Here is a 22,791-nt window from a genome sequence, read left to right on the forward strand (position 1 = left end):
TGAAACATATATTACATGTAATGGAATTAAAACTGGTCCATAAAAGAATGAACAGACTTCGGTTTGAGTCAGTTCTGCACCAGTCCCGTTCCTATCATGATGACAAAGTTTAAAGCATATGATCCGAATGACAGCAGTTGTAACGGATTGTATGAAAATGGAATTTACAAAGCTGTTATAAAGGTAAATGTCATTCGATTGATATCGAACGGAAAACATATAATTTAATAGAATAAAAAAAATTCGATAAATTGGAAATTTTGAAACGACATCGTTTTTACAAGAAATTGCTCCAGTACGCTGATGAGAAACTATATGTTTAAGTATCTGGCACTATCTAAAACTAATTGTTTTTTGTTCAAATCAAAACATTATTCAACTAAGATCTAGACATATACCGTACTCGACAGCGGACGCCTCAATTAAAAGTCGCGCTTTCAAATCTGATATGCATTTGGTTTTCATTGAGTTTAAATCAATGACAGCCTTCAAATGCAGATCATGTATATATCTACGATATCATTTTATATCAATCTGCATTTACAAACAAGAAAAATAAAAATAAACAAGGAAGTCATGCCTTTTTTCTTGTATGCTCTTGTGACATTGTGTTTCTGATATAAAGACTGCATTACTAGGTTGGTTTTCTACTTATAGTCGATAACCGTCATTCTTGAATGAAGAATAGAAAAAGAAATAGAAAAATAAACCGTCATCAATTGTGTCCAAGGTTTTAGATATAACTAAAGTATCGGCCAATAAAATATGAATTTTTATTGAAAGCTTTAGTTAGAAGTTTTTTCTAAGAAAAAAATCTCTGACACGGAAAGCAAAACTAAACATAATTTCTCCCAGTTATTGAAAGACATTTGTAGAAAAAGTAGGCCAAAGAGATAAGAAATAAACTATTGGTGTTTGAAAGGCATCTACATTTAGATTATATTGTTATTATATATATGTTTAAGGCTTAACCATTTTTGAACTACTCTACCCTAAATGACAGTATATGTAAGCAAAAGTACTACAAGCCATACATTTCAACCGAAAAGCTGTGAATTTTTTGACACATCAAATAACAAATTGTTATATCTTATTCTGTCGTCCTAACGAATCATTGTTATTTTAGAATTTTTCATTTATCTATAATTCATATTTGTATAATATTAAAAGGTCTTAGACATCAAAGTTATTAATCAATATATCATATTTTTGTTTGATTTGACGTCTTTTAAATATTTGTTTTATATTTACATCTACAGTATACTTACTATTCTTAACTTTAACCTATAATGGTTTACTTTTTAAATTGTTATTTGGATTGAGAGTTGTCTCATTGGCACTCACACCACATCTTCCTATATCTATTTACTCTTCTTAACGTTTAAAAAATGTAAATTCAACAAATATTAATTCATGTTCTGAATTTCAGTCATGTACTCCTTGTTAATGCTTCTTGAGAAACTTTGAAGTTGAAAATTAGTATGGTTCTATGGAAAATTGTATCATTGGAAGTTTTATCCTAATGTATCCACGTTGTCATCACAAGCAAAATAAAAGCAAAATGGATGACGCTAAACGATTTCAGTCAGTAAATACTGTACATGCTGTACTACATTGTACCGGGTTTGTAAATTATATTAACATATACCGGTACTCGCCAAATTAATACTATTTTGTTTTTTGTCACAAGGACATTAAACCATGAGTTCCAAAGGATGAAGTTGAAATCATTCCCTCGTAAATTTTACAGACGCCATTACGAGTTGGTTGACCGTTATGGAATATCTGTTTCAGAGATAACAACGGATATGTTCCAATTGTCGTTACTACATTCCCTTCCCTTTTTCTCCAAATGTAACCTACCGAATTATACTTATCACTTGGTTTTGAAGTTATATTAACAATACGACGGGTACCACATGTGGAACAGGCTCTGCTTACCCTTTCGAAGCACCTGAGACAGCCCATATTTTGGTTGGGTTCGTGTTGATCCCTGACCGTCTTCAGTTTTCTGTTGTGGTTTGTGTAAGGTGTCTGTTTGTCTTGTTACTTTTTTACCATGGCGTTGTTAGTCTACTTTTCGACTTATAAATTTGAATGTCCCTTTTGGTATATTTCGCCTCCATTCTGTAAAAATAGCTGTGTAGAACATAAAAAGCCACCATAGTAGGTAATTTATATCTTATTTTTTCAATTTCAGGAGATGGCTATGGCCAATTCCTCCTATGCTCGCGCAGCCGGAATTCAGAGTGAAATAAGCAAAGTGACCGTAACTAGAGTGGCTAGCAGTGAAGTGGAATGTAAACGTCAAACAAACGTGTATAGGAAAGATATGATAATCTCAATTAATAATATATCACGAGAACAAAGGATGCTACGAAAATCTATGGTGCGTTATTCAAAGAAAAAGAAACAACACAAACTAGTTAAAGAAAAACGAGAAAAAGTGATATTAGAAAGAGAAGAGAGAGAACGTGAACATATCGCACAATGGGAACAGATTCATGCTGTATTGAATTTAGAAAATGGCGTCAGTATGGAACATTCAGCTGAAAATACGCTAAAACACAAACATGATGAAAATAGTATTCTAAATGACGAAAACAATAACGAAACTTTTGAAGACAATAATAAAAATAAAAACAAAAAGAGTAGCACAAAAGACGAGCAAAATGAACAGTCTTTGAACCCATTTGAAGTACTTCCAGCAATTACTGAAGACGAAAATGAACAAGAAACAAACCAAGAAAATGAAAATGAAGAACTTGAGAATAAGCCATCAACATCCGAAACTAATTCATTCTCAACATCAGAAACTATTCCATCCTCGACATCAGATACAACACAATCTATTGAGAATTATTTAAGTCCTTTGTTATCACTGACACTCAGGCCGCTGAAGCCTAGAAAGCAAATTGTGTCCTTTTCTGATATTATAAAGCTTAAACATTCACACAACACAAATAAACTTTTTGATATGGTTCATGTTCTTGCCACAAAAAGTGGAGTCAATGAGAGTGTAGAAAAACGCCGAGCAGAACGAAGAAACTCCAGGATTCCGAAAGGTAGTACGGATGCAGCGGTTTCAGCATCTTTACGAAAGCAAGCGTCAATTATTTACCCAATGAAATATGGTTATGGCGACCATGCATCAAACAATGAAGAAAAATTTGATTTTTACGATAACAATGTTGATACAGACAATAATGTGGCATCTTTAGAAACAGAACTAACAGACAGAAGTGACAAACATTCATCGCTTAATGGCACATCTCCTCTAAAGAAATTTAAACGAAACAAAAGTATCTCTGGTTTTAGCGACGAATTCAAGAAATTCCGAAAGGAGGAAATGATTAAGAATGGTATTGCCGAAGAAGGGCGTAGATATACGAATTTATCAACTCGATCTACATCTTCAAAACTTCTCCCATCAATTAACAGTTCCAAGTCTTCGCCAAATCATTCGCGGAACAACTCTGTGTCTTGGACAGAAGCTTTCGGATTATTGAAAATTGTTCACAATATAGATTGATCAATCATTATCATGATTCATTTCATATAATCATTATATTCAGCATTCATTAAAATTACACATTTTTTTTTACATTTGTGTATAATAAATAAACTCATCAAAGATATCTGGAATAAAAGTAATTTATCATTATGACAATGGTAAAATGAAATAACAGGCATTAGAAATAAATGCAAAAACTGCTATTTGCTGTTTGACTTCGCCCCGTTGTGTGTGTATGTCGGAAGCCTTGTATTTGATGGTATATGTTTATAGCTGTATCTCACATTTGTTTTTTGATGAAAAAAACACCCAACATTTTACACCACTGGGTCGATGCCACTGCTGTTGGACGTTTTGTCCCCGAGGGTATCACCAGCCCAGTAGTCAGCACTTCTGTGTTGACATGAATATCTCAATTATGTGGTCATTTTTATTAATTTCCTGTTTACAAAACTTTAAATTTTTCGAAAAACTAAGGATATTCTTGTCCCAGGACTAGATTACCATAGCTGTATTTGGCACAACTTTTTGGAATTTTCGGATCCTCAATGCTCTTCAACTTTGTACTTGTTTGGCTATATAACTATTTTGATATGAGCGTCACTGATGAGTTTTATGTAGACGAAACGCGCGTCTGGCGTACTAAATTATAATCCTTGTACTTTTGATAACTATTTTAATATTCATCAATTCTTTATTTCACTCTTTGCTGTTTTAACAAAGTACTTAATCTACAGCTTTCCATTAAGTATCCCTGTTAATAATTACTGAATATCCAATGAGAATATACAGTAGAACTTATTTTATTTTCTACATATTTTTGTTTTGTACATAGATAAGACCGTTTGATTTCTCGTTTGAATTCTTTTACAATTGTCGTGTAGGTATCTTATTGGCTTACTGTGTGGTATGGGTTTGCTCATGCCTGAAGGCTTAATTCGAAGACTATTTGTTGCTGGCTTTTTTACATCGTTTGGTCTCTGGTGGAAAGTTGTCTCATTTGCAATCATACTAGATTCTCTTATTTTTATATCATACTCGAATGTAAGGAGGGGCACATGTTCATACCTCAGTCCCTCAAGAAGTCTTATCCGAATACTCCTCCATGATTTCACAAATTTAACCGGTTGTCATTCGGGGTGCTATCGTTTATATTTGGAAATAGTTTCAATTGATCTTTCCTTGTGGTCACTGATAACTAACACTTATTGTTTTCCAATGTCACCTTTTTTTACATTGTACGGGTTCGTTATAATACAAAAGCTAAGACAAATCAAATTTGTAAAGGTTTCATCTTGTATACATTATTGTAAAGGGGCCAGCGGAAGCCCGCCTCGGGGTGCGGTATTTTTGAAGATCCATAAATAATACTGTACCGTCTTCTGCTCTTTGTTCTGAATTTTGTCTCTTTGACACATTCCCCGTTTCCATTCTCTATTAACTCTATGCATAACGATTAAGAATTAGGTATCGCTTATATTAATTGAAGGTTCTTCATTTCAAAATATTGATTAACGCGAATTTAAGTTTATTTTGATTGAAATTGATTAACAAGAATTGATATCAAGCAATATTCAGTTCTCACGTATTTTCATTTAGGAAATAAATAAATAGTAAAATCACAAATATATGAACTCCGAGGAAAATTCAAAACGGGAACTTATCAAATGACAAAATCAAAAGTCCAAACACATCAAACCAATGGACAACAACTGTCATATTCCTTGCTTGGTTCAGGCATTTTCTTATGTAGAAAATGGTGGATTTAAGCTTGTATGACAGTCGCATCAAATTCCTTTATATTGACAATGATGTGCGAACAAAACAAAGAGACATAATAGGTAAAAATGTCAAAAATACAGCAGACAACATAAGATATAATCTTAATCACTAAAAAAACCAAAACAAATATGTATCAAAGAAGCACAAAATGGCATACAAACCAAGCATATTAGCAAAAATTAAAGACAAGAAAACGCCATAGTACAATAATACAACGACGGGAGGTATAAGTACAGAGCCACGTCATATATGCATCAAAGAAACATAAAAAGTCATATAGACAAAGCACACAGCAAAAATGAAAGACAAGCAACAAACAGGTTTTACAATAGATAAATAACGGGATGAATAAGAACAGAGCCACGCTATATGTATCGAATCAACACCATTAGTCATATCACATTTGCAGAAATGTAAGTAGGAATACGAGAATATCATAAATACTACTGACCAGATGAACAAGTACCACAAGTATCTAAATCACAATAAAACAATAAAAAATTTAACAAAGAATCACAAAAAGGCATACATTAAAGTTAACAACGTCATTCATTGCTTTCTTATTTTGAATTTAATTTTTATTATAACAGAGTTCATGAGAGAAAATCCTTTATGTTGCTAGAACCCCCGAGAACGACACAGATTGTTTGTATTGATGACCAGAACTCTATACAGTGTCGGATAATATATTGAATTTATTTGAGTAAATTGAAGTTAAATATATGGACACTTACAGATATTCACATCTCAGAAAATTTTCCTTCATATTTGGTATTTTATAACCGACAATTACATACATCCTGATCCACACAATACTGAAACATACCAAATAAAACAACTGTCATATTCCTGACTCGATACAGACATTTTCTGAAGAATTATGCTGTTTTATTTAAAATAGCTAAACAATAGATTTGAATACGGATTTGACAAGTATCCACAAAATACCAAATGACAATTAATCATGTGTGACTACAGATTACCATAAAACAATGACAAAACACGTACTGTAGCTTCAATGGTCACGGATAAAATACCCGGGAACTATTCAAAATACGAAACTAATGGCATGAGTTTATGCTGCAAAAAAAAAACGAAAAACAAGAATAGAGGATATCAATTGACGCTAACCAATGGATTACGATGGATGTCGAGACCTTGTTGATAAATATTCCGTATCGGCTTCGTAGGTAATACACAGTGGTCTTGAAGTATAGGTTCGAGGTACTGACGTTGTTGAAGTCCAATCAACTTGAAACTTAGTACACATAGATATAGGAAGATGTGATGTGAGTGCCAATGAGACAACTCTCCATTCAAATAACATTTTAAAAAAAGTAAACCATTATAGGTTAAAGTACGGCCTTCAACACGGAACCTTGCTCACACCGAACAACAAGCTATAAAGGGCCCCAAAATTACTAGTGTAAAACCATTCAAACGGGAAAACCAACGGTCTAATCTATATAAACAAAACGAGAAACATGTATATATTACATAAACAAACGACAACTACTGTAATCAGATTCCTGACTTAGGACATGTTCCCTATGGTATGATCTTTCTAATTTTAATGCCACATTAGACTTTTTACCCAATTTCACGGTCCATTGAACATGGAAAATTATAGTGCGAGTGGGGCATCCGTGTACTTTGGACACATTCTTTTTTGCTATGTTTTTATTTCGGTATTCGTGTCTTTCGTTTTGGCGTATGAATTACGTCTATATGCCTTTTGTATTTCTTTGTTGGCATATGTATGTGTTTATTTTTATAGTGATTGGGACTATAGCACAATGTTGGCTGCTGTACCCCTATATTTGACAAAATGTTATTTTGACTTTGTTTTTTTCACACATTGCTGTCAATACAAATGAGTCTTGAGCAATTACCATAACACGTTGGTTGGCTATGATGCCAGATTCGGTCCAACATTTTCCTACCAGAAAATAAAATTGAGAATGGAGTTAGGGAATGTGTCAGAGAGACAAAAACCCGAACAAAGAGCAGAAAACAGCCAAAGTTAATGAAATTGGACGTCAAACTAAACTCCGAAAGATATAAATGAAGTTAAATGTTTTGTGATATCTCAACCCTCTCCTTATACCTCTAGTTAATGTAGAACAAACAAACACACATCAATACGCACTGCACGACTCAGATTAAAAGAAGTTAGAGCCCAATGTAGGAATATGTACTAACAAAAGAAACTAAACAAAATGAAAATAAAACATAATTAACAAGAACTGCTTACAATTACTGACATGCCAGCTCCAGACCTCAATTAAACTGATTAAAAGATTATGTTTTCATCATATGAGAATCAAGCACATTCCCTCTTATTAGGTTTCTAGTATCATACCATCATAACATATATGAGACGTTCATAACCCGTATCATGCCAACTACTGGTTTTAGAATAAATGTGTTTATTTTCGATGCAAAGAATCTATGAGGGAATCAATATTAGTACCAACATATGCCATCGTTAATTATTTAACAGCAGTATCGTAACTATATCCCTTCTGAATAAGTCTGTTTAATGGTTTGGTTAGCCTTTGAGGTGAACATCGACATTAATTTATGTGCTTTGTATAAAATATTACCATAACAAATTGGATGTGAAATACCCAAATGTATAAGATGTCTAAATTTTGATTTATATTTACGAATGGTGTCCTTGTACCGACGAAAAAAATAATTGTAATAGTTTTTTTCAGTAAAACAGAGGCTTCTTTCGTTAAAATCAAATACAATGTCGTATTCACAGATATACGCCATAAGATGGTGACAAGGGAACGACACCATCTAAAAATGGATAATTAAGCCAAGTAATCATACCAATGCAGGTACAACTGACATAGTTCTTTTGTTTGTTGTTATTAAAAATGACCTAAAAGAGTTTGAACATATATATTTGCACTCTGACTTTTTTAATGTCCATCTGATGTATGGGAAATTTTCGTAATTAGATTATGAGACAAAGCGGTAGATAGGATAGACAAATTAAAACCAGGTTTTTTATTGTACCAAGTGTACTGGTAAGTAAAATAGACAGTTTAGAAGTGGAACAATGGCATGAAGATGAAATAAATCTTTATTTGGAAGATGTTTTCAGATGTGCAGCTTCGGAAGCCAGCACATAGTTGGAACTTTTATTGAAATTGGTTCTGTTTGTAAAATGGAAGATAAAAATTAGTTTTTATGTTTTTTACAGATGTCATTTTCCAAAAATGGAGTCAATTGGAATTTTGGTGAATAGTTGAATTCCTTTTGACTGTAGAACTTCTAAGTAAAATTTACGTCAAACAATATTGATATTATTAGCAGCCTTTATAGCTGTACAAAGTCGAAAATATGACAGTTAATATCAATTCGTTTGATGTGATTAACCTTTTTTGGTCGTTTGTTTAGGAACGATTCTTTACGAATTTTTCTCGGAGTTTGGTATTTAGTTATTTCACTTTTTACCGATCTTAGGACATTAACAAAGCCGAACTGTATTTTTGTGTTCTCTTAGTTTGTTTCTTTTTTTATATGCCTAATGATATTTTTTTTACAATTTCCATTAGTACTTTATCTATTGATCAGATACTTTTAAGTTGTTTAAGAAAAATGCAAAAACTTGTATTCGTCTAAAATAGACGTATGTTGTATCGTAATTCAATTAAAAAACCACAAATACATTTTTTTTTAAAATTTGGGTTGTCTTTCTTTATACAAAGTGCTTTAAAACTCTGGGTTTTAAAGATAAAAATGCGAAGAACACAAACCTTTTGGTCGTTTCTTTCTTATATAAAAATAGAATGGGTGTTCGTGGTTAATTTCTGGATTTATCAGTAACATTTAAATCTTAACGTGTGTGCTGCCAAAAAATAAGACAGCAATAAAGGGATGATAAAGTAATTGTGGGTAATCCTCTCAGTAAGAAGACAACTACAAATTGATAATAGAATCATATTGAAAACAATGTGGCTGTGGCCATTAATTGACAACCTAAATTTTCCCATTGATTGGGACAGATTATGTGAACATTTGTCTGTAACGATCACTGCTCACTACTTACTTATTATAGAATTTAAACTGTGTGGTCACCAAATGTTCTTAACGCCTTTAATTACTTATTGTGTCTGTCTGTTTGTTTTGTTCTCGCATCGTTGACAATGTAATGGAATTTGATGCGACTGTCATGCAAGTGAGAGGTTTAGCTAGCTATAAAACCAAGTTCAGTCCACCATTTTCTACATAAGAAAATGTATGTACCAAGTCAGGAATATGGCAGTTGTTATCCATTCGTTTAATGTGTTTGAACTTTTGATTTTGCCATTTGATTTTGAATTTTTCTCGGAGTTCAGTATTTTTGTGTTTCTACTTTTTAATAATAAAATAATTCGAAAAATTAATCAGGAATAACCTTTATGTTTTCATTTATATTATTGATATAAATCAAAACATCGTGTTATTCCTGATTAGTTTTTCGGATTACTTTATTTCGGTGTTGATAACCTCCACAGTTTAAGTGTCTTTAAAAAGTATATAGTGCGCTGTGATCGTTACAGACAAACGTTCACATAATCTGTCCCAGTCAATTGGATAATTTAGGTCGTCAATCAATGGCCACAGCCACACTGTTTTGAATATGATTCTACATTGTTGTTAAACTGCATGCTTACAAACAAAAAACATGTATATAGATCTTCTTTTATTCAATACTCGTAACCAAGCTTGAGAATGAATTTAAAATTGATACGTAAAAAAGAAAAGAAACCGATTTCTAGCTTTTGTTCGTATGTTCCAAGCTTTTTTCTGAAGTAGGACGCTAAAACAAAAAAAGTTTCAGTAACGCAAATGATATAAAAAAAATTAGCACGAGAACGATAAAAGGTCAGTCATCATTTCCTGATAGATCTGAAACCGTAACTTCTTAATATTCTTAATATTGTATCGCACAATCAAAGACACGAGGATTGTAATTACGTGTACCAGACGCTCATTTCGTTTACAAAAGACATACCAGGTAAAAGGTAAAAGTTCAAATTAAGTAATTATTATTTAAGAAAGTTATGGTATCAAATAAGTCAGTACCAAAGCACTGGCTACCTTCAGGAACCTACAGTAAAATCGACCGAGAAAATCAAATGGAAAGCCAAGAATGTCTAAAGGTATAACAAAAATACTGAACTCCGTGGCAAATTCAAAAAGTGGGAGCCCATGAAAGCTGAATAGATCAAACGCTATCACCAATGGAACAAGTGAAAACAACTGCCAGACCCCCGACTTGGAAGAGACATTTTCCGAGGAAAATGAGGGCTAAACTTTATTTTATAGATATCTAAACCTACCATATACACACAGGCACTTGTCTCAGAAAAAAAAATCCTATATACCTTATTATAACACAAGGTACTTAACTTGCATTTTAGAAAAATGTTAGGTGGTGACGAAGTTCCGTTATATGCCGCTTTATAGGCTGTCAATCCCTCTAAAACTTGTTATATCGTAAATCTAAATTGATTTATCTATACAATGGTGTATAACATGCCTACATTTGTTGTCCGAATCATCCGTAGCAATCCTACAAAAGCATGTCAATCGTAATAATTTTGCAATCGGCTGAAGAATTGGCAATAAACGGCCGCAGTAAATGATTTATTATAAACATCGTTTTAAAAAAACCTGTTAGTTTTCGTATGAATAGAACTTATCATACAGTTAGTAAAATTGTATGATATACCGTGAAAAAAATCTAACAAGTGTTGTTTGTGGTATGTCTAATAAGTTACAAATTTTCCCATGACGTCAATGTCTTTCAGACTCTCTCTTGACTTTACGTATGAAATGAAACAAGATCAGATAACTCCGAGAATCATTTAGACTTTCCCATAGAATTGACCAATCGGAAACCGAGATATACAAGGAGCATGACGCGTTTATTGCCAATTCTTCAGCGGTTTGCAAAATTATAACGATTGACATACATTGGTAGGATTGCTACGGATGATTCCGACAATAAATGTAGGCATGTTATCAAGGGGTACAATCAAAATCACGTGATGGATATACACACACCGGAAGTAACAGTCGAGCAGACCGCTTGAAAGGTAAGTAGTCGTATTTACTTGTTTATATCAATAACATTTAATAAATAAGGTAGTTCATCGAACGTTGGATACTATCTAGTTTTAAAATACACAAATATCCTTGCTGGACAGCGTGCAGTTAATGCTAACACTTCGACACAGTTCCAAAATTTCACCAGATAACTGTGTCGAAGTGTTTGCAATAACTGCACGCTTTCTAGCAAAAACAATTGTGTATTTTAAAACAACATACTATCTGATATTCGGTGTGCCAACTTATTAATCAAAATTTAATTGATATAAACAAGAAAATGCAACAACTAACCTTTCAAGCGGCGAGTTCGACTGTAACTTCCGCTGTGTGTATATCCATCACGTGATTTTGATTGTACCCCTTGGTTATACACCATTGTAAAGATAAATCAATTTAGATTTACGATAAAACAAGCTTTAGTGGGATTAACAACCTATAAAGCGGCATATAACGGAACTTCGTCACCACCCAACATTTTTCTAAAATGCAAGTTAAGTACCTTGTGTTATAATAAGGTATATAGGAAAAAAAATTCTGAGACAAGTGCCTGTGCATATACAGTTGTTAATAGTTACCCTAACACTGGAACTAACAAAGACCATTTGACCAAAATCATCAGGTAAACTTTTGCTGAGGGAGTTAGAACCTTAGATTTGTTATAATTTATAAATATACCTATGGAGTAATTAATAGTTTCGGGTGTAAAATCATACTAGTACAGAAGCTGAGCTAAATTAATGATAATCTAGAGGGTTTTAATATTGAGAATATAAATGGTGAATGCGTCAGTGAACACAACCCGACCAAAGAGAAAAGGCCACCAATGGGTCTTAAATACCCCGCACCCGAGGCTTTCATTATCTTTCGTCATCTGGCTCCTACACAAGTGGTTATTGACATCATACAAAGAGATAAAAAGTAAAATCACCAAAGTATTGAACTCCGAAATATATATATAAAAATAAGTATCGATCCAATTTCTAGAAAACGAAAGTATGACTTAATGAATTTATTACTTGATATTGTAGTAAGTGAAAAATACTGAACCCCTAGGAAAATTAAAAACGGAAAGTCCCTTATCAAATGGCAAAATCAAATAATAAAACACATCAAACGAATGAACAACAACTGTCATATTCCTCACTTGGTTCAGGCATTTTCAATTGTAGAAAATGGATATACAAATTTGCGTTTTGGTGAAAAGAAAAACCATTATTTAACTTTGATAATTATGGTTTATATGTAAAAAAAAACTCATCATAGACACCAGGACTAAATTAAGTATTATATGTCAGACGCGCGTTTCGTGTATTAAAGACTCATCAGTGACGCTCGAATCCAAAACCTTAGTATTTAAAAAAAATCAAAAATTGTAATAATCACAAGCAAACCCAATGGTTATCACACCAACAACGATATAACAGTTTTTCTTAGAAGTTCGTGCTTTTGAAAAAAAATGTAATGTTATACATAATTTTATAACACTATCCCTATCGGATTTTAAGGGAGTGAACACTAGACGAAAAAGAACAATTACTGTCAAAATTCTGTATTTGCATTTAGCTGTCTTATCATTGACCAAATTGAAAATTTTATGAGGTAATTTGATTTGCAAAAGGGTGTTTAGGTCAAACAAGATTTAAAGTGGAAAAAAAAACAATGATCGTCGAAACTATTATGTTCATTTTGATCCACGGAAATGAAAATTTCCATGCCTTTTAAGTATCATTATACTTAAAACACAAGTGCAAGTCAGCAATTTTCGATTTCAAAAAAATAGGTCAATGAATTATGCAAACAAAACATATTTATGAAAAATTGTTCATCAGACCGTAATGTCCGTACCATTAAAACCAGGAAGTTTACATAAAAATCTGAAAATAAAAGCGGGACTTTCCTAATATTTGGGGATTTATATTTACGATACCTTGGCAACTATTACAATATAATAGTCACATAGCAGCTTTCCCTGGAAACGGAGTATGAAGATTACAACGGTCAACATAGACACCTTTTGGAAGCCGGCAATGATATCTGTATGCAGTAAGTAAGTTTTATCTTTGTAAATTAATTAGTTTTAACGGGACAGGTTTATAATTTGGGAGGTCAAGAGCTGAAAATCCCATGCTACTTGATTATTAGTTGCCCAACTTCCAGCGGCAAATAATTTATTTATGTCCAGAACGATAATAAATTAACAACACATACAGTACGGAGGGTCTGTAATAGGGAAAGACTAGGAAGAAAGGCTAAACATCTAGATTGCCATTTGAAAATTAATTAATTGTAGCAACATGCCATCTTTACGGCCCATTCAAAGAGTTGCTGCAAGGTTCCTCAACGTGTAAAGAGCGTGGAATCTGTCTACAGGAGACATCTGAATTAATGTCCTTATCATAACGGGTCGTGACTGCAAATGTATACATCCCGCACAACCGAACGGACACCCTACTTTGGCAAGGGTTTTCCCTGCGGTCGGAAGTAAACCAAGAGTTACCATTTTTCTATTTCCGAGTCGCCCTCGGGTTTACAAAGATAAATCAAGTAGAATTATGCACATATGAGAAAAAAATAAGTGCATATATTGTTTCAGTACTACTTATTTATCTTTTATTCATTTCCAGTCAAATTAACCTCGTTTAATATGTTCAAATTATTGAATGTTGAAAACTGAGATGTTAGCTAATAGTTAATCATCCAGAGAGATAACTATGTGTTATATTTTTGAAATGATTTTCTCCTATTTTCTATGAATTTGTGCATGAAAATAGTGTAATTTAGTGTTATCATTTTTCGAATATTAAAGTCATAAGAAACGAGTGACCGGTGAAAAATAATGTTCTTCCAATTCTTTAACCAATGCATACAAACATCATAAACTTGGTCTTCTGTGCTAGAATTTATCATTTTTTTCGTGTAAATTTCGTATAATCGTCAATTTTTTTTTCAATCGGTCAGTGTTGTTGTGAAAATATGGCAGGTAATTAAAGTTCGTGTTTTGAAGCCGAAGTTTAACGATTGTCACCTGTTTGTCAACAATTGACGAAAAATAATCAAAAAAGTATGGAATTTGAGCACGCGTTTAACATGTAAATTCAGATAATAGTTTATTTTAAGGACATCCATGCGTATTGTGGTCACCGGATTTTTACGAGATGGGCCACACGGAGGTCACCTTGCATACGGAAAATATATCGGGGGAATTGCTTGCTGGAAGGAAGCAATTCAAATAAAGTAAACTTCTTCTAAATATGAATAAATTAAAGAATTTTCTTCAGAAAAAGTATATGTACAGAAGTTTTACAATGAAAACTATCCATTGAGTTATAAAAAACATATGCATTATTTTTTTTTGATTTGAGGTTTCTTATGACTTTAAATATCAATAAATATTTTTCTTTATATTCAAATCTAAAATACTCAATTCAACCAATAAATATCATTTTTTAAATCGAACTGACCAATCTAAAAACTTGTTAATTTCTGTGTCATTTTGGTCTCTTGTGGAAAGTTGTCTCATTGGCAATCATACCACATCTTCATTTTTATAAGCATTGAAATTTGTGAGAATCTAATGCGATTTTTTTTAAATGCAAGAAAAAATACGAGTGATTTAGTTATCAATCTACGATAAGAATGACGAATTTAAAAAATCAACTAGATAAGCACAAAATGATAAATCTAATCAGAAATCTTCTAAAAATCATTCTATTAAAAAAGCAAAAAAGAGAAGTTTGTAAAATAGAGGCAGAAGATACCAATTGGATTTTCAAACAAAAATGACCAAAAGACTTTACACAATCATCACAAGACAACATAGACAATCGGAGATATAGCAACACAGACCCCAATACAATCCAGGATCATCTCAAATGATGTGGAGGATAGAGAATGAATAAAATAGAACCAATGTTGCTTCTTATAGCAACAATTTTAAGAACTTTAAAACAAAATGAAGATTTCTTAAAAAAGTACCTTACAGGTTTCTTTTTAATTAGGATTTCCCAAAAAGTGTACACGTTTTTTTTTGTTGTTTTTTTTAAGATAATACAATAATTCATTATCTTTAGTCTTTAGTTAAAAAACCAAAAAAACCCACAATATTGACCTTTCCAAAAGTTTATTTTCTGGTTTACAGTTTTCTTTTATCATTTATTAATGCCTGTTATACCTTTTGTAAACACTATTGTGTTTTATAATACACTTGTTGTAAACTACAGAGTGTTATCTGTAGTGATCTGGACCGAAATAGTATTTTATTCGTGTTTTAAACATTTGAATTTTTATTTTAAGATGAAATAGCATAGCCATAAACTCTTAATTTTCAACTGTTTATAAACTGTTTTTTTGCACGAGCGTCAGTAATAGGAAGATAAGTAATTCAATGTCAAAACACTTGACAATAATATTTAGTTCGTCCAATTTATAAAAAATCGTTTAACAGATTTAAAAGTTTTCAAGGTTACAATGTAATGTGTTTTATTCTAAACTTTTATATTTTTACTTTTGTTAATTTTCCATTTTTAGATGGTGATGTTCCTTTGGCACCATCTTACGGTGTTGATATTTCACAACTTGTTCGCTATGCCCGTGTCTGTTGTGACGTTTTTGATTTTAACAAACGCAACCTATGTATTACTGGTAAATTATTAAACCAGGGATATTGTTACCATAAATTACTTTAAACCTTTACTAAATTTTTCCATAGATATAAAGATTTGGTTTTGAAGTTTGGTTGTACCTGTAAAAAACTTATTTCAAACGGGATAGCACATCCTCATTTTACGGAAATGTTGTTAACCGTGCCCGGAAATTTAGAAATGATCCATGTAAACTTGTTGCTCCTTTAAACAAACTTATTCTAAACGGTTACCTATCAAACACTGTAATAAGATCATTGAACATTGTTTTTATTGGTATACATATTGATTTTGTTATCAGTAGATTAAAAGCTAACTAAATATTACTAGTATGTTATATACATATACATTTTCATGGATCTACAATCTGTTGATACCTGTAACTTGGCATTGCACACAGTCATGTTTTTCTCTGGCTGTTTATGACGTCTTTATACTATATCCATTATATGTTGGATGTGTACGGATTTAGTGTTTAGTCTTAGAGGCATGATTTTTTTATTAGTTGTTAGTGGCTTTGAACTAGCTGTCAGATAACTGTCAGATAAGTACTCTCAGATCTGTTCATTGAGTCTTTTTGGGTCGGGATGTACCCGGCCACGTCCACTTGTATTTTTTGTCTATCTGATGAGTTAAGCCTTTTTCAACTGAATTTTGTAGTTCGTTCTTATGTTGTACTGTTATACCACTGTCCCAGGTTAGGGGAGGGTTGGGATCCCGCTTAAATGTTTAACCCCGCCACATTATTTATGTATGTGCCTGTCCCAAGTCAGGAGCCTGTAATTCAGTGGTTGTCGTTTGTTTATGTGTTACATATTTGTTTTTCGTTCATTTTTTTTTACATAAATGAGGCCGTTAGTTTTCTCGTTTGAATTGTTTTACATTGTCTTATCGGGGTCTTTTATAGCTGACTATGTGGTATGGGCTTTGCTCATTGTTGAAGGCAGTACGGTGACCTATAAGTGATAATGTTTGTGTCATTTTGTCTTTTGTGGATAGTTGTCTCATTGGCAATCATACCACATCTTCTTTTTTATATTAAAAGTTTCAAGGTTACAATGTAATGTGTTTTATTCTAAACTTTTATATTTTTTATTGTTTGCTTTTAAACATTTAAAAAAATACACTTTTTCCTAATCTAAACATTTTTTTCTTCACTTTTTCCTTTTCCATTTAAATTATAAATGGTAGCAATTCACCCGCGATTTAAATGGTTAATAAATTAAAACCCACCAGACATTTTTGATGATTTTACAAAAACCATAAACACGACAGCATTTTCATTATCTCTTTCAATTGCATTGCGTGTGTGATTGCACCAGTCGTTGCATTTACACTCAATCTCTCTGTTCATGTTTTCAAATACGTCTTGCACGGAATTATTTTGTAAAAAAAGTATTTGAATGCCTGTTAATTTGATCGAAATTGACCTTCAACTTTAAATAATAAAGGGCACACGCTACAGTTTCAGGGGAGATACTGACTTTTCTAAAACTCAAATGAAAATACTCGGGGTAAACAAACGTTTCTTTTTTTTTTTTTATATATAACTTTCAAGAAGGAACCTTTATGTTTCAATGTTGAAAAAGGTTAAGTTGCAGGAAGTCTGAAATATCTATAATGGTGACCGTTTTATTGATCAGATCAAAACGTTGAATGGCAAAAGTTATAACCGAATGTACAATCAAAGAGGCAATCACATATATATTTACCTAACTGCATAGTTAGTTTGCGAAATAGACAAACGATTAAAATATTCTGTTTTTCGTTTCAGCAACCTGTTGGTGACAAGATGAAAGATGTCATCTCTGACATTACTCTTAGTTATTGTATTTGGAGGTTTAGCCTATTCAAAGCCTTCGGTTAACTATACATCCAGCACCAGCAAACATACTGCATCTCCGTGCAAGATTATAGATAGTACAGGACACAATGTTGAAGTTGACTGTACAGACAGAAACCTGACAAACATCCCGATACTGTCGATTTATGCGACTTCTTTAAATCTTTCAAACAATAACATAGAATCAATAACGGACGAAACAGTATTTTGGAACAAATCGTCGTTACATACGTTAGATCTATCGGACAACCCATTAGAACTACTGCCTCATAGCAATATATTCGAGGAATTAACCAATCTATCGAAACTTTTCATTCGGAACACATACTTGTATAAACAGAAAGATCTGGTGTTAGATTTACTGTTACAAGGATTAAACAATTTGAAACATTTGAGTTTTACATTCAAGCTAGAACCAAGTAATTTAAAAGCTACTCCGAAGTTATGCTCACATAAATTCAACAGTCAGCCGTTTGGTAAGATTGACCGTCTACATTCAATTAAATCGCTAGAGATAGATTCTGCCTTGTTGAAAATTGAAACAAATGCGTCTATAATATATCAAACTAAATCCCTCCGTGTAATAAATGGCTTTGTATGCTATTACAACTCGTTCGCGAAGGAACAGTTTGACTATATGCCTTTTATTGAACATATTTTCATTGAAAGTCCATTTTTCATTGATAAAATCAGTGACGATTTTATATCAGAACAGAATGGTTTAACTGAACTTGTTATTGATGGGCCGGACTTAACTTCTACAAATGCTGTAGATTTGATACAGAATATAACTACTTCGGTTTCAAGATCATACAATCTAACAACTCTAATGCTTAATGATATCTATAATCACAAGAAACTGGACGTAAAACGTTTCTATAGCATATATAATCTGGTCAGCTTGACTTCCTTGGAGATGCTAGGTCTGGTGGGAAATGGTCTTTGCTTTAAAGGTAAAAATTCCGGGGACAGATTTCCAAAGTCTCTGAAACATTTGGTCATTCAAGAAAATTGTATGACTAGTTATGGAATAAATCATCATATTCTAGAAGTTAATTTGCAGTTAGAAACTATAGACGCTAGCAGTCAAAACAATTGTGTACTAAAAAAGAAGAAAAAGAGGAAACCACAATTTCATGCAAATAGAGTTAACGAAACTGATAGAGTATATAGTTTACAAAAACTGATCTTAACTAGATCCGTTGATGAACTGAATTTTGGTAATAAACATGACTATTTTCCGAATCTTACCTACCTAGATTTGTCTCTTAATAACAAAGTCCCAAACAATACAATTCCAAATTTCTTTTGTTCAAGACGACACAATTTAAGGTTTATGAATCTGTCTAACAGTCATATCACGAGAATAGAGAAATTGACGTTCGACAACTGTAGTAATTTAGAAGTATTAGATTTATCATTTAACCTACTTGGATGCGTTGACTGTCATATATGCGACAAACTCGTGAATCTTGTATCACTAAAATCATTAAATTTGAGTAGCAACCATATAAAATGTTCAAATCTTCGCATGTTAAACTCAATGATAAAGATTGAACGTATAGATATGAGCAATAATGTATTACAAAGTTGGGATATATCAATTCTAAATGCAAGAAATCTTACACATATAAATTTGTCTAGGAACCGAATACAGACACTTTCAAAAGCAAACATGGAGGAGCTCGACACAATAGTCAGGTCAAATTCAATTGAGATAGATCTGTCTGAAAACACATTGCTTTGCACTTGTGAAACAAAAGATTTTCTACAATGGATGATGATAACGCGAGTATTAATTATAAGTAGAGACGATTATTTATGTACATTCAGCAATGGTAGTGTAACTTCATTAAATAACCTGAAACATATTGTGGAAAGTTTGAAATCGCAGTGCGTACCTTCAAAGACTGCCTTAATTGTTGGTATGAATGTACTAAGTTTATGCCTTCTTACATCAATGGTGCTTGTGTTTAAATTCCGTTGGCGAATCCAACATTGGTACTATAAAAGACGTTTTATTCTAACACTGAATTATGTTGAAATGGTTCAAATGTTTACATATGATGTTTTCATTTCTTATTCTTCGGATGATTTTGAAATAGCCAGAAATGAGACGATCGAGGAGTTGGAATCAAGACGAGACATTAAAGCTTGTATTCATGAAAGAGACTTTCAACCCGGTGAATATATAGCTGAAAACATTTCAAGAGCGATTCATAGTAGCAAGAAAATTATCCTCTTTATATCAAAGAATTTCCTTGGGAGTGAATGGTGCGCGTACGAGCTAGATATTGCTTTGAGGGAAGAAATGCATAGTGGGAGAAGAGTTATAATGGTTATCATGGTTGAGGAAGTTCCTAATGCGAATCTCCCACGTGCACTGCGACACATTATTGATACCTATACGTACTTGGAGTACCCTAAAAATAGAACGGAATATGACATAAACTCGTTTTGGAACAAGTGTGCAGAATTTATTCAAGAAAATTGATTTTTTATACGTATAAGAATGCATATCACGTGAATTTTCCACAAAAAGTAACAAAATATATCAATTTATGATCTTCAAGATCTCAAAGCATATGTATTCAAAGAAATATAAATCAATCGATCGAAATGGCATTCTCAAATACTGAAAAACAACTATTTTTAGATTTGAAAATTTTTCCCAAATTTTTATTTGGAATTTCCTTATTAAACATTGAGTTTGCCATAATTACAATTTCTATCAATAACTACTTCTGAACTATCAATATTATACGTACTTAAAGTATCCTAAAAATAAAACAGAATATGCCATAAACGCGTTTTGGAACAAGTGTGCATAATTTATTCAAGAAAGTTGATTAATTTATTTGTAAAAGATCGGCATATCACATGATTTTTTTTCCAAAAAGAAACGAAATATATGAATTTGTAATTTGTGTTCTTCAAAAACTTAAAACACATGAAATCAAAGACATCGAATGCAATTGATCGAATTGACATTCTAAAATTCCGAAGATCGACTAACTTAGAAAAGGCAACTATTTTAAAATTTTTCCAAATTGGTATTGGGAATTTCCTTATGAAGCATTGAGTTTGACATACTTACGATGTAAATCAATAACTATTTCTGAACTATCAACAATGACAACATTGAATATAAGTTATTTTTTATGCTATCTCTTTCAGGAGACAAATGTAACCTCCCTTTTTATTTTCATTCGAATCGTTTTTGTAATTTTCTTTAGCACTTTTTTTAATTCTAAGGATTTTTGTCGTGTCATTTAGACTAAGTAAAGAATTTGAATCTACAAAACAGGTATGCATAAGAAACAACTATATGATTTCGATATAAAACGAAAGGGTTTGCATTTGTCCCCAAAAGACCAAGATCAGTGTTTACCCTTCTGAAACATTTAGTTTACCACTATGTGGATTTTTAATTTCTCATTCTTTACTTATTTGGATGTGTTTTCCTTTTCGACTAAGTTTTAAATTGACAACTATAATTCGTCTAACGAGTTACTTTATTAAGTCTGTAATTTCTGTTCGTGGTAACTGATGGATTGCTAACTTCGTATTTCAACATTTTATCACAAATATTTATAGGAAAACATAGATTTTATTAAGATCATAAAGAGGCTACGCTCTTTTTTCTTCTCTCATTTTAATCCATGATTATTTATAAAAATCCAAGATGAGATTTCTAAAACTTTCAAAGTTAACTTTCCCATTAGTGTAAAGAAAATAAAACAACTAGTTTTGGCATTGCATAAGGTCGTGTGGCTTACAGTATGTTTATAACGTCTTTACACTAGATCATTTAAAATTGAATTATTGATACTTTAAGTTTGATAACAAGATTTATTTATTAGTTGTATTTGGTTTAAAACTGGCTTTCAGTAACTGAGAGTACTCTTATGATGTATTTTAGTATCGACCATTTCAATTGCAACTGATATTTACAATCTGTTCTTTTTTTGACACAACTTCTACAGGTAAGGGGAAGTATGAGTACTAACAAACATGTTGAACCCCGCCATATTCTTTATGTACCTAACACAAGCCAGGAGCCTTTATTTCAGTGGTTTTCGTTTGTTTATGTTTGTAATATTTGTTTTTGTTATGAAATAGGCCATTTGTTTTTGTTATAAAATAGGTCATTGGTTTTCCATATGAATTATTTCATATTTTTCATGTCGCAGCATTTAAAAGCCTCCTTTACGGTATGGGGTTTTCTCATTGATACCTTACAGTTGTCTATAAATGATTATATTCACTTTATTTTAACTTTTGTAGATAGTTGTCTCATTGTCAATCATATCTCATTTTCTTACTTTATCTAATGAACAGATAATATAAACACAATATATTATACGACTGTGATTTCAAAATAAATACTAATCAATATTGTTAACGACGAACATATTTTGTCAATTTTGTAATAAATAGTTTTTAGGCTCTTTTAATCTTTCATTGTAATTTTTTCCCAATGAAAATGAGGAAGTATAATTTGAAAAACCGATTGTGTTCCTCTACATGTGTCATGTGTTTTACTAAATTGTTAAACTGTAACCTAAATATGGACTTGAAACTTTGACTAGATTTTCGTTCCATTATGTCAATTTATCATTATATATTAGAGATGTATAAAACCAATTGGATATTTCTAGCCTCATATTGATAATTATCTGTGGTATGTGACTTTTTCGTAAGAATACTATGTAGCATATTTTAGTCCTAAACTTTGTGGTTTTGAAAAAAATCATATTGTAAATATTTTTATATATTTGACAGTTTCCTTTAAGATGAACTTCTAAAGCAAACAATATACATTTCTAGAAAATTCTAGTAAAATTGAAGCATGTAGTTGATATGTAGAATATTGATAGGTATTTTATCATAATTTA

At 32.0% G+C, this 22,791-nt stretch overlaps 2 protein-coding genes across 16 annotated transcripts in view; both read left to right on the top strand.

Moving 5' to 3' along the window:
- The window catches only part of LOC134714969 (myb-like protein W), a 29,455-nt gene extending 25,772 nt beyond the window's left edge, over nt 1-3,683 (top strand). For 8 of the 14 annotated variants that reach the window (XM_063576735.1, XM_063576734.1, XM_063576730.1 and 5 more), the window contains exon 3: nt 2,201-3,682. In XM_063576735.1, the coding sequence (XP_063432805.1) occupies nt 2,201-3,532 (1,332 nt within the window). In that variant the 3' untranslated portion in view covers nt 3,533-3,682. Of the gene's footprint in view, nt 1-2,200 lie in introns of all 14 variants that reach the window. The other 6 variants (XM_063576741.1, XM_063576739.1, XM_063576738.1 and 3 more) reach the window with 2 other exon arrangements.
- Nucleotides 3,684-13,380: 9,697 nt separating this feature from the next.
- LOC134714970 (toll-like receptor 4) lies at nt 13,381-20,525 on the top strand. Of its 2 annotated transcripts, none has more exons than XM_063576743.1 (2): nt 13,381-13,453; nt 17,825-20,525. In XM_063576743.1, exon 2 carries the CDS (start codon nt 17,850-17,852, stop codon nt 20,385-20,387), a length of 2,538 nt encoding a protein of 845 aa, XP_063432813.1. In that variant the 5' UTR covers nt 13,381-13,453; nt 17,825-17,849; the 3' UTR covers nt 20,388-20,525. The 2 variants fall into 2 exon arrangements, with proteins under 2 accessions (XP_063432813.1, XP_063432814.1); XM_063576744.1 differs by having other exon boundaries at nt 13,424-13,457.
- Nucleotides 20,526-22,791: the final 2,266 nt, after the last annotated feature.

The sequence above is a fragment of the Mytilus trossulus genome, chromosome 4 (genome assembly GCF_036588685.1).
Source record: "Mytilus trossulus isolate FHL-02 chromosome 4, PNRI_Mtr1.1.1.hap1, whole genome shotgun sequence".
NCBI lineage: Eukaryota > Metazoa > Mollusca > Bivalvia > Mytilida > Mytilidae > Mytilus > Mytilus trossulus.

Bases quoted from the DNA above. Each gene is read 5' to 3' on its own strand.
- LOC134714970 (XM_063576743.1), top strand. From the start codon at position 17,850: ATGTCATCTCTGACATTACTCTTAGTTATTGTATTTGGAGGTTTAGCC.